The 15,947-nt window shown below is 42.9% G+C and overlaps 1 protein-coding gene across 1 annotated transcript in view; it reads left to right on the plus strand.

Annotated features, from left to right (window-relative positions):
- Positions 1-15,947, plus strand: part of STT3B (STT3 oligosaccharyltransferase complex catalytic subunit B) — a 125,037-nt gene that overhangs the window by 61,132 nt on the left and 47,958 nt on the right. Inside the window, exons 4-5 of the mRNA XM_073678032.1 lie at positions 8,126-8,191; positions 9,854-9,953. Coding sequence (XP_073534133.1) covers positions 8,126-8,191; positions 9,854-9,953 — 166 coding nt within the window. The remainder of the gene's footprint in view (positions 1-8,125; positions 8,192-9,853; positions 9,954-15,947) is intronic.

The raw sequence follows: 15,947 nt of genomic DNA on the forward strand, positions 1-15,947 counted from the left end.
TCAGGTGCTCTTGAGATATTAATCAGCAATAAGTTGCGAAATTTGTTTTTACCAGCACTATCCTACAATATCGAACTATAAAGAGGAGAATTACCCTTTAGAGGGGTTTTCTGGTGACCTGAAAATTGATAGCGTATCCTTTAGTGTAGGTGATCGATATCAGATCAGTGGGAGGCTGAATGGGACAATTTGGAATAGTTAAGAGTTAAGTATAGGTTTCTTTTGTGTGTTTTTTTTTTTTTTTTTTTTTACATTTCCAGTTTTATTTCTGCCCATTGGTCTTCCTTGTCCTTGTTTGCAGCCACATGCTGGCTTCTTGTAGAAGTCCTATGCCTTACTACTTCCATCAGCGCTCAATGATTAGAGGCCCAATGGGGACAGTGGTGATGTCTGTAAAGCGCTGTAGAAGTTATTAGTGCTATACATGGTAGTAAAATTACTAAGTAGTCATCAATGCGACCTCTGAGGGCCATTATTAGTTGAACACAAAATATGGCGGCCCACCAGCTCTGCCTCTGCTCTGCTGGAGTTCCCAACAGCGAGACCCTCTACAATCTGTATTGTCTGAATGAGCTATGGGGGAAAGGGCTGATCAAGATATTTTTTTATATTTATTTCAGGAAAAATCTGTTTGTTGCTGCAGTATTGGAATAAGAGTCTAGTTACATATGGTCTAGGATCTGTAAATATCCTGTTTTATTGTATTGCATTATTTGCTAGATCTAGCTTTAGAACTATCCAAAACCTTATTTTTTTTTTTCTTAATGCTTTTTTTTGTTTCAGCGATTCAGATTTCATTTGCGTTGCGGGAGGCATTTTGATTACTACCTGGGTAGGACTGCCTGCAGCCATTATGATTATAAGCTGGTTGCCTTGTAAAATTACCAGGTTCTGCCTTTGGAGAGAGAACGGAGAGGCCCAGTAGAGAGTTATCGAGCTATCCGCAGGCTTTGTCACTCATGAGAATGTTATCACCTGCACATCTATTTTTCCCCATTGAACTATGTGTTTGAAAAGTACAAATTATCTTCTAACTCCAAAGATCTGCACCTTCTTAAAAAGTTTCAAACCATAAGACAAAAATGCCACATCAACACGTAAGACAAAATTGCAGAGACTTGGTGCATTAAAAGAAGTTCACATCCGTAATGCAAATGGGAAGGAAAAAGAAAAGCTCGCTACATAATAAGCTAGCATTATAGTAAGTGGTGGCGGGGAGGAACAAGTCAATCCTTCCAAGGTTTCCTGCTCTTTGTCATCCTTTTATTAGGCAGGATTGCTTATTATTTTACTTCAAGGTTGACAGAATTATTAGAGCGATTCTTTCGGGATCTTTACCCCTCTAAGCTGTGTGTAGCAGATTTACTGCTGAAAATTTCTTTAGCAAAATCAAAAGATTTCAGGTGGATATCTGTTCCAAATACTGCAGATTTTGCATCTCTTTTCTTTGCAGAAAAAGTCATATAAAGAAAAAACCCCACCCATAGTCTACTCGCCTGGCTCGTCCATGGCTCCTTTGCCGATCTCTGTACTATCTGTCCTCTTGTGATGACCCATGTGAGGCCTGAAGTGCCAGGGTAGAGGAGTATAGTGATGGACTGCTCCGGATCTGCCCCACAGGAAATGCCCATCGTATGAAATTGCTCTTAACCTCATCCAATTGTTATTCTATTCCAGCGTGGATTTTGTGCCCAAAAATCCAAATGGAAATTTTGTATAACCAACATGTCTAAACATCACTTCGTGCTACGATTATAACCCATCCGATGTATAATCACTGGGGGTCTGACCACTGGGACCACCATGATCACTCGAGCAGGGATCCCAGTATGCTTTCACAACATGCATACTACCACTCCATTTACACAGGGAACTTGGAGACCCCCTTTCTTCTGATCAGTGGGGGTCCCAGCAGCTGGACCTTTAGGCCACGTACACACCTTGAGTATTTGAGTTTTTTACCTCACTATTTATAAGTCAAAACCAGGAGTGGGTACAATCCAGAAGTGGTGACGTGTTTCTATTATACTTTTCCTCTGATTGTTCCACTCCTGGTTTTGGCTACAAGTACTGATGTAAAATACTGAACGTGTGAACGTGGTCTTAACTATACATTTGTCACCTAATAGCCTTGAAATAAAATACAGAATATGTTGATGGTGAACAGCTGTATAGCAGTGAAGTTCCCCTTTAAAGTAGATTATGCAGGGCTATGTACAGTTTGTCGCGCCCCCCTTCATAGTGACTATTGCATTGGCGATTTACCTTTCTGGTTGTCCACCGAATTAAAGTACATAAAGTGAAGTCCTGATGATGAAAGAGCTTGAGGCAAAATAGATACATTATAGAAACTGCATTTTCTTACCTCCATGATAAAATTACCGTATCTATGCTGCCTTTTTAACGCTCCTGCTGGCTCTACGAGTAGGATAGTTATTTTCCGAAAATGTTTTTAAAAAAAATGCTTTCAATTTCTATGAAAATGCAGAAGGTTTCTCTTGTAGGTGAGGTGTGAATTGCAGCATAGAGCTGTTATGTTTGTAAACTGTTCATACACAATTGAGCCGGATATTTTCAAACCTTTAAAGAGATCGTCTTGTGAGAACAAGTTATTGGTCAAATGGGGAACTGTGTGTCCTTGTTGCAGTGTTCCAGCAGTGCACAGGCTCAGCTTAAGCATTTATCCTCTACAGGTCTGATGAGCGCTGTACTCTGCTTTTTCGTGCAGCCCCATAAATATTGAATTGTGTGGCAGTCAGGCATCTAAGCTGCCGTTCCATTTTTTATTTGGGATTTAAAATGCCCCTTTGTGTCAAGCAGTGGGGGTCTCAGTGGTGGGATCCCCACTAATTAGTAAGTTGTCACCCATCTCGTGGCTTGGTGATGACTTTTCACTGGACAACCCCTTGAAGTGGGTGTTCCACGACTAAACACAGGTAAAGTGAGATTTGCATCTGCATTAGCCATTCCATTTCTATGTTTTGTCATAGGAAAAACAAGCAAGAAGAAAACCAAATGAGTGCAGTGCCTGACCTGTTACGATGTAAGCCTAGCCTAATCCCATATATTTCATCTATCCCACCCCTGCCATATAACACGTTGTTACCTAGGCCATGTCCATGCACATACCCTAACCCTGGATTTGCTCATTTGCGCTCATTACTGCCTTATGGACGTCTGATTTGAAATTTAGTTTAAATACTCGTTACAGAGACTGATGAAGAAAACGTCTGATGTGCCCTGTACAAGCATCTGGACAGCAGAGAGGTAGCCCTAACCCAGTAAAGCCACATTTGCACCCCAGCATTTACGCATTACTCAGTTGACCATCTACATGAATGGCTGCCTCGTGATGCCACTTTTTCCCTACAGCAATGTAGACATGAATTCCCCAGTCTATAGGGATGATTGTAGTAGGTCTTTTTTTTTTTTTTTTTTACCCTTGGCAGTCTCCTTACTTCAGTCTTCTTACTAACACGTCTTCTTCCTTACCCATTTCAGGTGGAGACATGTGCACCATGTAGCTTTGAAGCAGGTTTTTTGTTTTTTTTCCTCCCTATTCTTTCTAAAACCACACTTTACTCAGGAATGGCTGCAAAAATTCCAATTTCGGACTTATATTAGTCTCCTCTTTTAGATCCCAGCTATATTGCACAACTTGCATGCCTCTCCAATGGCCGGGATCAGTGACGGCACTGGGGCGTGCGCGGTCACTAAATCACATACCACCCCTGATGCAATGGTGGGTACTGATGGGATGCCATGTCATCCAAAAGCCTGAATTTTTTTAATTTATCAGCCTACCCCCTCCTTCCCCAAACAGTTATACAATCCATTATTTGTACCTCAGTATGATGCAATTTAAATGTATTTAAAAAAACATACACACACAAAAAAACACTGCATCATCAAAGGAGTTTCCGAGCCAGAAAAGTACAAACTTCATTGATCTTTTAAATTTTTAATTAAAGTTATAACTTTATTAGGCTGGGTGCCCCCATCATTCTGTAGCCACGTCATCCTGGGTCCCAGACGCCCTTCTTCTAGCCCAGTTAAAGGGAATCTGTTACCAGGTTTTTTCTAACTCCCGAGTGCAGCATAATGTAGGAAAGAGACCCTGATTCCACTGATGTAGTATACTGGGTGCAGCAGTTGTGATACAACTAGAGATTTTAGATATAGCAGAGCTCAGAAAGCTAACCCTCCCACTGCACAGCTTTCTGTGTACATTGTGTAGAGACTTGGGGGCATGGTTTGTCTAACAGGTACGCAAGATCTAGTCTGTGCAGTGATTAATCTCCTGCTGATAAAACATTCATTATATTGAAACAAAACACAGCCTAATAAGTGACATATAACACTGAAATCTGTGTCTCAGCCTCTATCTCCTGCTGTCCTCGGATTGCGTATCAATAATCTGCTTACAGATTCCCTTTAATTTATTGCATTGGCACTTAGCTGTCCCCCTTCACACAGAGCACTGATGACATGCGGACAATTAACTGCTTATTTCAATAGCTAAGCCAGCCCCGCTTCTGTCTTAAAATGTCAGCCATTATATTTTGCTTAGCCAGCCACCTTCTTCTATAAGGCACACTTTTAGTAAGATAAAATCCCTGCATTAGATGGCACCAGACTCCTCAACATTTCTGTAATGATGCGACATGAGAAACCAAAATTGTAAAAGAAAAGTTGCAAATATCTGTATAATACACTCGTATTTCATCCCTACTTTCATTAGTTTAATGAAAATTTCCCCTCGGTGGAGTAAGTTTGTAAGTCCATTGTGTTACTTATTCCTTAAAGGGAATAGGTCAGCAGGTTTTTGCTGTGTAATCTGAAAACAGCTGGAGATGGTCTGAAACACAGAATTCAGGGATGTGTCACTTGTCAAAGTGCCTGCTGTTTTTACTAACTGATGGATTTATCACTAAGAGATTAACATTGTTAGACTACACTAGTCTGGCAACGCCCCCTCGTGTGCTAAGCAGCTCACGGTCTATGGACCTCATACACAGAGAGCCTGATGGGGACGGGATTAGATTTCTCAGCTCTGCTTCATTCTAAATCTAAATCTAAAAACTCTGATTGTATCACAACTGCTTCACCCAGTAAACTAAGTGATACATCGTTGGATTCAGTTTCTCTTTGCCTACATCATGCTGCTCTCAGATGAGGTAGCAAAGACCTGCTGACAGATTCCCTTTAAAGGAGTTGGCCACTGATTTGCATTCTAGGATGCCATTAAACATGGCATTTTACTATGAAGGTATATTCACTTTTTTTTTTCTTTTTTTTTTTTGAACGAAGATGTTTAAGTGGATCTGTTCAAAAATCCACACCAAAAATCACTTCAAATGATGTGGATTTTGAAGCAGATCAGCTTTCCCATCCTTGGCAACAAACTGTATGAACATCCCCTAAATTGGAATCATTAGTTTATATTGCAAAAAATCGGTCAGGGCCACGCCTGTCATCTCAACCAACATATTCACCGCTTCCGATTAGTAACAGAATTATGAATTTGACTATGGACTATAAAACCGGTTTTTAAAAGGACTTGTCACGTGTCTAAAGGGGTCAATTTTTTTTCTTATTGTATTCTCTGCTCCCCTGAGTAATATTTTTTTTTTTTTATCTGCTTCATTCCAGAGATTTCTGACTTTATTTGCAGCTAATTTTATGCTCTTTACGAGGTGATAATGCCTCCAAAGCCCTTAACTACAATTAGAAAAAAATAAGCAATTAAGAAAAAAAATTGTCATACATTGTAATCTTCTATGGGAGCCCTATCATGGCCCTATACAAAGCCGTGTAGTAACACAAGCACAACGTTTCCCACCTCGGTTTCTTTAAAACAGGAAAACGCAGGTTTTTATTTTAGTTTTCATGTGTGTAATCTGAGGATTTTCATGTGAGTCACTAAGCTGTCACCATAATAATAGAGCAGGAAACAAAGAGAGCAGCACATAAAAATCACAGAAGGCGAGAACTTCCACACGTTCCATGAATTGTGTAAAACTTGGCACTAAAGATGCAAATTGTGTCATTTTGTTAGACAGATAAGATTGAACCCAGGCTGTTGTTCTCGGCCATCAGCAGTTTGCAAACTGGACTGAACAATGTGTGCAGCTGACAGATTCTCTTTAAAGAGATCCCTTGATCGACCTTTTTTTTCCAAAAGAGGCCGGTACTGATCGACTGCCTACCAGATGTTCTCCTCTATGGAGGAGTCCATGTTCAGACATTCATAGGAATGGATGTACATTTAAGGCATTGATACGCTTACATTCTGGCGTTTATATCTGTTGCCTGATGAGGTCGATCTCTTCTATAAAGTCTACTTGCTGTTAATGCATATTAGAAGAGGGTTTTTGTAGAGAAACAAACATCTTGAGCCCTTGGACTGTTATATTCCTAAAGGTCAGTTCACATGTCCAGTAATCCATTTGAGACAGATCCAGTAAGCAAGAAAAACAGGTGGCTGTTTAATGGATCCAATTTCCATAGACTTCAATGTTAAAAAAAAAAAAAAAAAAAAAAAAAATACTGATCCAGTTGCAATCTCTTTTGCCTTCACAACTTTTTGTCCTGCCGAGATAATTGATTGCTCCTTTGTCATTTTCATATGGATGATTACTGGACATGTGAACTAGGCCTTGATCTGTGTATAAATAGTCAATCTGTTTTACCCGCTGCCCCTCGCCCCTGGTCATTGCTGACATGGCTGCTGACATGGCTGCTGCCGTGACGTCACAACTACAGCATGTGCAACCAAGTACTGGGCCAACTGCTTCTGTGCCATCTACACCGACATCACTGCTGATCTAGTGTTTGGCTGCAGCAGTAATGTACAGTAGTCATAATATCATCCATTGGGCTGCCGTGTTTAAAAAGATGGGCGGCCATAGTGGAGAGGCAGCAGTGGAATAGCAGGGCAAGTTTTGGGATGATCTTGGTATCTATAGTATAATCGGGGATGTGTTCCTCTGTCCGAATCCTCTATAGACTGCGCAATGCGCCTGCACAGTCTGGCCGCAGACAGACACCTCCACATCCCAGACAGGGATGAGGAGTGTGGCGCCAGAGATTGCGGTATGCGATGTCCTGGGCCATAAGCACATACCGTCCTCTTCGAGTCTGTCATCTCTGGAGGGGCCGGAGGAGGAGTGTGGCGCTGGAATCAGCGCCTGCGCATAGTGCACTATCCGGCGCCATTTTAGTGAAGACAAATTTGCATAGTGTCTTCAACAAAATGGTACCATACGGCGCGTTATGCGCATGCACTTACTCTGGCGCCATTTTGCTGAATACACTCTTTAGATTTTGTCTTCAATAAAATGGCGCCATATATGGCGCCATGTGCAGGCGCTGATTCCACCGCCATTTTAGTAAAATAATACAGGGGAGCGGTGGAAAGGTGAGCAGGAGGGGGTTTTTTTTTCATTATTTATGGATGGATGGGGGAGCGTATAACAATAAAAATGCTCACCACCCGGGCGTAGAACGGGTTCTGTAGCTAGTTTTTTATACAGGGCACACCTTTAAAGTTACTTGTAGAAAACCTTTTTATTGCAAAGTAAGAGCAGATGTTGTCTGACTGCTGTGGGTATATATTGTAGCTGGGAGCCGCTCTGCTTTTCTGTGCAGGCACACAGAGGTTTATGTATAATTTGGGAAATGTGGAACGTGGCGTATCGTAGTGGTATCCTCCCTTAGAAGCAATGTCTACCAGTCCATAAATACATGGTGGGTTAATAGGTTAAGCTTGATAGACCTGTCTTCCCAACCCAAGCTGTAATATGGGTTCTCTGTATGACCAGTGAAATGTTCCGACGTGTCGCCCATCATTCTTTTTCATATTTGCCCACTACAAATGCTGCAGTCTTGAATTCTTCACCAGAGCCCGAACAGCAGAAAAGGCAATGTACATATCCGGGTCAGGGTGACTGTTCAGGGTCCGGTCATTGTGGCTTTGTTCGTTCCAGCGAAACCTTTCTATACAATAGACCAGGCACAGGTGTAGGGCATTCTTTGCAGCTTGTTTGTGTCCTGTTTTGTGTATATATGGCTTGTATACTTTTCTGGTACATTTTTGCTCATTTTACATACTTTTTCATTTCAGGTGAAATCTGTGAAAACAGGCTCGGTGTTTTGGACGATATGCTGCTGTCTGTCTTATTTTTACATGGTGAGTACGGCTCCGAGGCGCGTCGATGTGCACATTCTGATTAGCTTTGTACTTTTGTTTCCAGACTTTTTTCTTTTTGGCTTTGTTACTGTAATTTGATTACGTTAACATTATACAGACACGGACGCCGGACTTAATTTTCTGGCGAAGTAACACAACTCATCCTTGCATAAATTTGTTTGCAGATGAAAGTCTAAGCCTTGCACCGGCATATTCTGGTAATAGTGCCGACTTTGGCTTGTGTCTTTGTTCCTTCCTTTCAGTTCACCTGCAGAGATTGTCATATAGTCTCAATATTTTAGTTATATTCTTTCAATTTTTACACTGCCTAATAGGACTAATGATAAATTTGTGATTCCTTTTTTTTCAGCAATCACTTCGAGTTGGAGGACCTGTCACTTGCTCAAAAAAATTTGAGCCAAGTGCCTTGTAAAAATTCCTGAGCTCCCCTGATTTTGCCGTTCTTTTAGGTGTTGTGCTGTTTCGCTCCACTGTAGAGATGTTCATGTTCTTTTCTTCAAAAGCACCCTATGTGAAAACTTTGCTTTGCAAGCTTTGGGCGTTTTTTCAGTCTTCTCTGGTGGTGGTCACTTTCACCCCTCCTTTATAGATGCCCAGAAGTTGGTCTAGTAGTCTCAGCATTTGATAGAGAGGGGTGAAAGTGAATACCCCCAGAAAAGACTGAAGAAACACCTTGTTGGACTGCAAAGCAGAGATTTCACATACTGCGCTCCAGAAGAAACAAATGGGAAGATCTCTACAAAGGGGTAACAACAGCAGAAACAGGCAGCAGAATCAGAGGAACGCATCATTTTTTTTTTTTCTATTTACAAGTGACCAGTCGTCTTAAAGTAGCAATAGACTGGCTCTGACCTATTTCACTTTAATAAAAAAAAAAAAAAAATGCCACCCATGCTCTGACCTAGGAAAAGGTGAAGGAAGGGTGAGGAGGTGAGCTGTGACATAACATAGGATCTCCCAGTCATAATGCATTATGTACTGTATATAAAGTTGTTAACTTTCATTATAATCCTGTCTGTCTTAATAATGAGACTACTGAAAAGTCATCTGTAACGAGTGGGAAGTGCAAGTCTGGTATTAGGCCTAATGCTCAGTATTTTTTTTTTCTTGTATAAAAGAGGTAATTTTATGATGACTCTTATAGGGGTGCTACATAATTTTATGCAATAACATTAGAATTGATGGGTTGTCTGACTCCTCGCTACCACCCATCTTTCTCCACCTTCAAAGATTCAAAGCCATTACTTGTCGGGGTGAGGAAACCCCTTTAAATATTTCACTTCATAGTCATTAACGTAGAATTACACAAAACAAGAACAAATATTACATTTCCTTTTACTTGTGTGGTGTATTATTTAGTGATTTAATCTAAGCCTGTGATTTCAGCCTAGATTATCTCCTAAACTATAAATGGATATTAAATGCCAATCTTTCTTAACAACAAGTTAGTCTTTCTAAATAAATTTTATGAAAATTGATAAGTAAGCCTGTAATTATAAAATGTTTTATATACGGTATATATATTGTTGTATTCGAGCCTATTCGTCATCAGCCGCTGCACGTTCTGCAGCAGAGATCGGAGACGTCTGTACTTCAGCCACATGGGTTTCATGTTTTCTTCTATCTCTTCTTTTCCCTTAGGTTTCTGCTTGGGGTGGATACGTGTTTATCATCAATCTTATTCCACTTCATGTGTTTGTATTGCTATTGATGCAGCGTTACAGCAAGAGAGTCTACATAGGTAAGTAACTCCATGTCCAGCTCTATAGACTGGAGATTTCTAGACCATTCCGAAATCACAATACTGGCTTTCAAAATGGCAGAGTGATACAGTACCGCATGTCCTTCTGATCCAACTGACAATGCTTACTAAAGGGTTATTGCTAAGATTGCAAGATTATCACTAGTGATGAGCGCAAGTGCTCTTTACTCAAGATTACCGAGGGTGCTCGGGTATGCACCAAGTATCACAGGTGCTTGAGTGATATGCTCAAGTCTCCGCTTCGCATGTTTCGCGGCTGTTAGACAGGCACAAAACATCAGGGGATTGCCCTTGTTGATCAGGTAATCCCTGCATGTTTTGTTGCTGTCTAACAGCCACGAGCGGAGACGCGAACGTTTCACTCGAGCACCCTCAATATTTGGTGCATACCCGAGCACCCTCGTCAACTTCGAGTAAGGAGCACTTACACTCATCACTAGTGTTGAGCGATACCTTCCGATATCAGGAAATATCGTATCGGATTGGATCGGGCCGATACCCAAAAAGTATCGGATATCGCCGATTCCGATACCGGAAACCAATGCAAGTCAATGGGACACAAATATCGGAATGAAAATAAACCCTTTCTTTCCTTGTAGGTTAATTCTACATGAAGTAAAACAACTAAGAATAATGTAGAATGACATGAAAAGCCGGCAATTCATCAGCGGCATTCACCGGTACCCGACAATTTACAACAGAAAGAATAGAGCTTCACACATAGATTAGATAGATAGAAACATGTCAGTCACATATATATGAAGTACAGTGACAGTGTTGCTTACTGTACTTGTCATTTAGTGTAAAGGATTTATTAAAAAAAATATTAGTGTTTTCGTGCACCGTCTCTTTAAAAAAGCCGGCCGGCAATTCAGCATCTGTACCCGACAATTTATAACAGACAGAATAGAGCTTCACACATAGATTAGATAGATAGAAACATGTCAGTCACATATATAAGAAGTACAGTGACAGTGTTGCTTACAGAACTTGTCATTTAGTGTAAAGGATTTATTTAAAAAAATAATAGTGTTTTCATGCACCGTCTCTTTAAGAAAGCCGGCCGGCAATTCAGCATCTGTACCCGACAATTTAGAATAGAAGGAATAGAGAATCACACATAGATTAGATAGATAGAAACATGTCAGTCACATATATATGAAGTACAGTGACAGTGTTGATTACTGTACTTGTCATTTAGTGTTAAAATAAAGGATTTATTTAAAAAAAAATTGGCGTGGGGTTCCCCTTAATTTTAGGCTCTAGCGGAGGTTAAGCAGACAGCTGGGGCAAATGTTTGAAGCCTGGGAAGGGGGTAATACCCACGGAGCTTCCCAGGCTACTAATATCAGCCCCCAGCTGAATACCTAGCCTTTACTAGCTATTAAAATGGGGGACCCCCCCAAAAAAATGACGTGGGGTCCCCCCTAATTTAATAGCTAGCACAGGCTAGGCAGACAGCTGGGGGCTGATATTAATAGCCCAGGAAGGGTGCCATGAATATTGGCCCCCTCCCAGGCTAGAAACACCAGCCGTCAGCCGCCCCAGAAATGGCGCATCCATAGGATGCGCCAATTCTGGCACTTAGCCTCGCTCTTCCACGCTGCCCTGGTGCGGTGGCAGGGGGTAATAGGGTTGGGGTTGATGTCAGCTTATAATGCCAGCTGACATCAAGCCCAGGTTAGTAATGGAGAGGCGTCTATAAGACACCCCCATTACTAACCCCATAGTCAAAGTTAAAAGAAAACACAAACACCCAGAGTAAAGTCCTTTAATTGAAATAAAGACACAATTCTTTATTGTTCTAAATTAAACCATACTTACCATCACGCCCATTCCAGCTGAAGCCAACGATCTCCTGCAATAAAAGAAAAATAATAAAGCAACCTCATCCTTACCTTTCGATGGTTCCCAGGACAGCTCCAGCTCTGCTACATCGAGATGACAGGCTGGACCGCAGCAGAAAGCTGCCATCCAGCCTGTCATCCCGCAGACACTGAGAAGCGCAGGCATGCTTGCGCTCCTCAGTGTCTCTCTGTGACGTCATCCAGATGAGCCGAGTTCATGTCCAATGAACTCAGCTCACCTCATGCACGTCACTGACAGCGTGGGAAAATTCTCACGCTGAAGTGCTGAGTGCAGGAGAATTTTCCCACGCTGTCAGTGACGTACATGAAGTGAGCGGAGTTCATTGGACATGACCTCGGCTCATCTTTATGCCGTCACAGCCAGACACTGAGGAGTGGAAGCATGCCTGCGCTTCTCAGTGTCTGCGGGATGACAGGATGGATGGCAGCGTTCTGCTGCGGTCCAGCCTGTCATCTCGATGTAGCAGAGCTGAAGCTGTCGTGGGAGCCATGGAAAGGTAAGGATGAGGTTGCTTTATTATTTTACTTTTATTGCAGGAGATCGTTGGCTTCAGCTGGAATGGGCGTGGTGGTAAGTATGGTTTAATTTAGAACAATAAAGAATTGTGTGTTTATTTCAATTAAAGGACTTTTTTCTGGGTGTTGTGTTTTTTTAAATACTTTACTAGAAATTCATGGTGGTCATGTCTAATATTGGCGTGACCCCATGAATTTTGGGCTTAGGGCCAGCTGATAATGCCAAGCTGGCCTTAACCCCTTTATTACCCAGTGAGCCACCGCACCAGGGCCCTGGATGAGTTGGGTACAGCGCCAGAAGATGGCGCTTCTATGAACGCGCCATTTTCTGGGGCGGCTGCGGACTGCAATTTGCAGCGGGGGTGGCCCAGAAAGCTTGGGTCTCCCTGCGCTGCGGATTCCAGCCCCCAGCTGCCTAGTTGTATCTGGCTGGGCACAAAAATAGGGCGAAGCCCCACGCATTTTTTTTTTAAATTATTTCATGAAATTCATGGAATAATTAAGAAAAAAAGGGCTTCCCTATATTGTTGTGTCCAACCAGGTACAAATAGGCAGCTGGTGGTTGGGGGCAGCCCATTCCTGCCTGCTGTACCTGGCTGGACACAAATATAGTGCGAAGCCCCACGTCAATTTTTTTTTAATTATTTCATGAAATAATTTTTTTAAAAAAGGGCTTCCCTATATTGTTGTGTCCGGCCAGGTACAAATAGGCAGCTGGTGGTTGGGGGCAGCCTGTTCCTGCCTGCTGTACCTGGCTGGACACAAATATAGTGCGAAGCCCCACGTCAATTTTTTTTAAATCATTTCAGGAAATTCATGAAATAATTTAAAAAAATTGATGTGGGGCTTCGCCCTATATTTGTGTCCAGTCAGGTACAGCAGGCAGGAACGGGCTGCCCCCAACCACCAGCAGCCTATTTGTACCTAGCCGGACACAACAATATAGGGAAGCCCTTTTTTTCTGAATTATTCCATGAATTTCATGAATTTAAAAAAAAAAAAACGTGGAGCTTCGCCCTATTTTTGTGTCCAGCCAGGTACAACTAGGCAGCTGGGGGCTGGAATCTGCAGCGCAGGGAGGCCCAAGCTTTCTGGGCCCCACCCGCTGCAAATTGCAGTCCGCAGCCGCCCCGGAAAATGGCGCGTTCATAGAAGCGCCATCTTCTGGCGCTGTACCCAACTCATCCAGGGCCCTGATGCGGTGGCTCACTGGGTAATAAAGGGGTTAAGGCCAGCTTGGCATTATCAGCTGGCCCTAAGCCCGAAATTCATGGGGTCACGCCAATATTAGACATGACCACCATGAATTTCTAGTAAAGTATTTAAAAAAAACACAAACACCCAGAAAAAAGTCCTTTAATTGAAATAAACACACAATTCTTTATTGTTCTAAATTAAACCATACTTACCATCACGCCCATTCCAGCTGAAGCCAACGATCTCCTGCAATAAAAGAAAAATAATAAAGCAACCTCATCCTTACCTTTCCATGGCTCCCACGACGGCTCCAGCTCTGCTACATCGAGATGACAGGCTGGACCGCAGCAGAACGCTGCCATCCAGCCTGTCATCCCGCAGACACTGAGAAGCGCAGGCATACTTCCACTCCTCAGTGTCTGGCTGTGACGGCATCCAGATGAGCCGACAATGAACTCGGCTCACCTCATGTACGTCACTGACAGCGTGGGAGAATTCTCCTGCACTCAGCGCTTCAGCGTGAGAATTTTCCCACGCTGTCAGTGACGTGCATGAGGTGAGGTCATGTCCCATGAACTCGGCGCACCTCATGCACGTCACTGACAGCGTGGGAGAATTCTCACGCTGAAGCGCTGAGTGCAGGAGAATTTTCCCACGCTGTCAGTGACGTGCATGAGGTGAGCTGAGTTCATTGGACATGACCTCGGCTCATCTGGATGACGTCACAGAAAGACACTGAGGAGCGCAAGCATGCCTGCGCTTCTCAGTGTCCGCGGGATGACAGGCTGGATGGCAGCGTTCTGCTGCGGTCCAGCCTGTCATCTCGATGTAGCAGAGCTGAAGCTGTCCTGGGAACCATGGAAAGGTAAGGATGAGGTTGCTTTATTATTTTACTTTTATTGCAGGAGATCGTTGGCTTCAGCTGGAATGGGTGTGGCGGTAAGTATGGTTTAATTTAGAACAATAAAGAATTGTGTCTTTATTTCAATTAAAGGACTTTTTTCTGGGTGTTTGTGTTTTTTTTAAATACTTTACTAGAAATTCATGGCGGTCATGTCTAATATTGGCGTGACCCCATGAATTTCGGGCTTAGGGCCAGCTGATAATGCCAAGCTGGCCTTAACCCCTTTATTACCCAGTGAGCCACCGCACCAGGGCCCTGGATGAGTTGGGTACAGCGCCAGAAGATGGCGCTTCTATGAACGCGCCATTTTCCGGGGCGGCTGCGGACTGCAATTTGCAGCGGGTGGGACCCAGAAAGCTTGGGTCTCCCTGCGCTGCAGATTCCAGCCCCCAGCTGCCTAGTTGTACCTGGCTGGACACAAAAATAGGGCGAAGCGCCACACATTTTTTTTTTTAATTATTTCATGAAATTCATGGAATAATTAAGAAAAAAAGGGCTTCCCTATATTGTTGTGTCCGGCTAGGTACAAATAGGCAGCTGGTGGTTGGGGGCAGCCCGTTCCTGCCTGCTGTACCTGGCTGGACACAATTATAGGGCGAAGCCCCACATAATTTTTTTTTAATTATTTCATGAATTTCCTGAAATAATTAAAAAAAAATTGACGTGGGGCTTCACACTATATTTGTGTCCAGCCAGGTACAGCAGGCAGGAACGGGCTGCCCCCAACCACCAGCTGCCTATTTGTACCTAGCCGGACACAACAATATAGGGAAGCCCTTTTTTTCTTAATTATTCCATGAATTTCATGAAATAATTAAAAAAAAAAAAACGTGGAGCTTCTCCCTATTTTTGTGTCCAGCCAGGTACAACTAGGCAGCTGGGGGATGGAATCTGCAGCGCAGGGAGGCCCAAGCTTTTTGCCCTCCCCCCCCCCCGCTGAAAATTGCAGTCCGCGGCCGCCCCGGAAAATGGCGCGTTCATAGAAGCTGGATGCTGTACCTGGCTGGCATACAAAAATATGGCGAAGCCCACGTCAAAAGTTTTGGGAAAAATTTATTAAAAAATAAATAATAATTTAGGGACTGCATCTTTATTAAGTCCTCAAATGTCATTTAGTGTTAAAATAAAGGATTTATTTAAAAAAAAAATGGCGTGGGATCCCCCATAATTTTAGTCTCTAGCGGAGGTTAAGCAGACGGCTGGGGCAGATGTTTGAAGCCTGGGAAGGGGGTAAAACCCACGGAGCTTCCCAGGCTACTAATATCAGCCCCCAGCTGAATACCTAGCCTTTACTAGCTATTAAAATGGGGGACCCCCCAAAAAAAAATGACGTGGGGTCCCCTCTATTTTAATAGCTAGCAAAGGCTAGGCAGACAGCTGGGGGCTGATATTAATAGCTCAGGAAGGGTGCCATGAATATTGGCCCCCTCCCAGGCTAGAAACACCAGCCGTCAGCCGCCCCAGAAATGGCGCATCCATAGGATGCGC

Source organism: Phyllobates terribilis, unplaced genomic scaffold, assembly GCF_046119375.1.
Source record: "Phyllobates terribilis strain yellow unplaced genomic scaffold, ASM4611937v1 Scaffold_4__5_contigs__length_816908805, whole genome shotgun sequence".
Lineage (NCBI taxonomy): Eukaryota > Metazoa > Chordata > Amphibia > Anura > Dendrobatidae > Phyllobates > Phyllobates terribilis.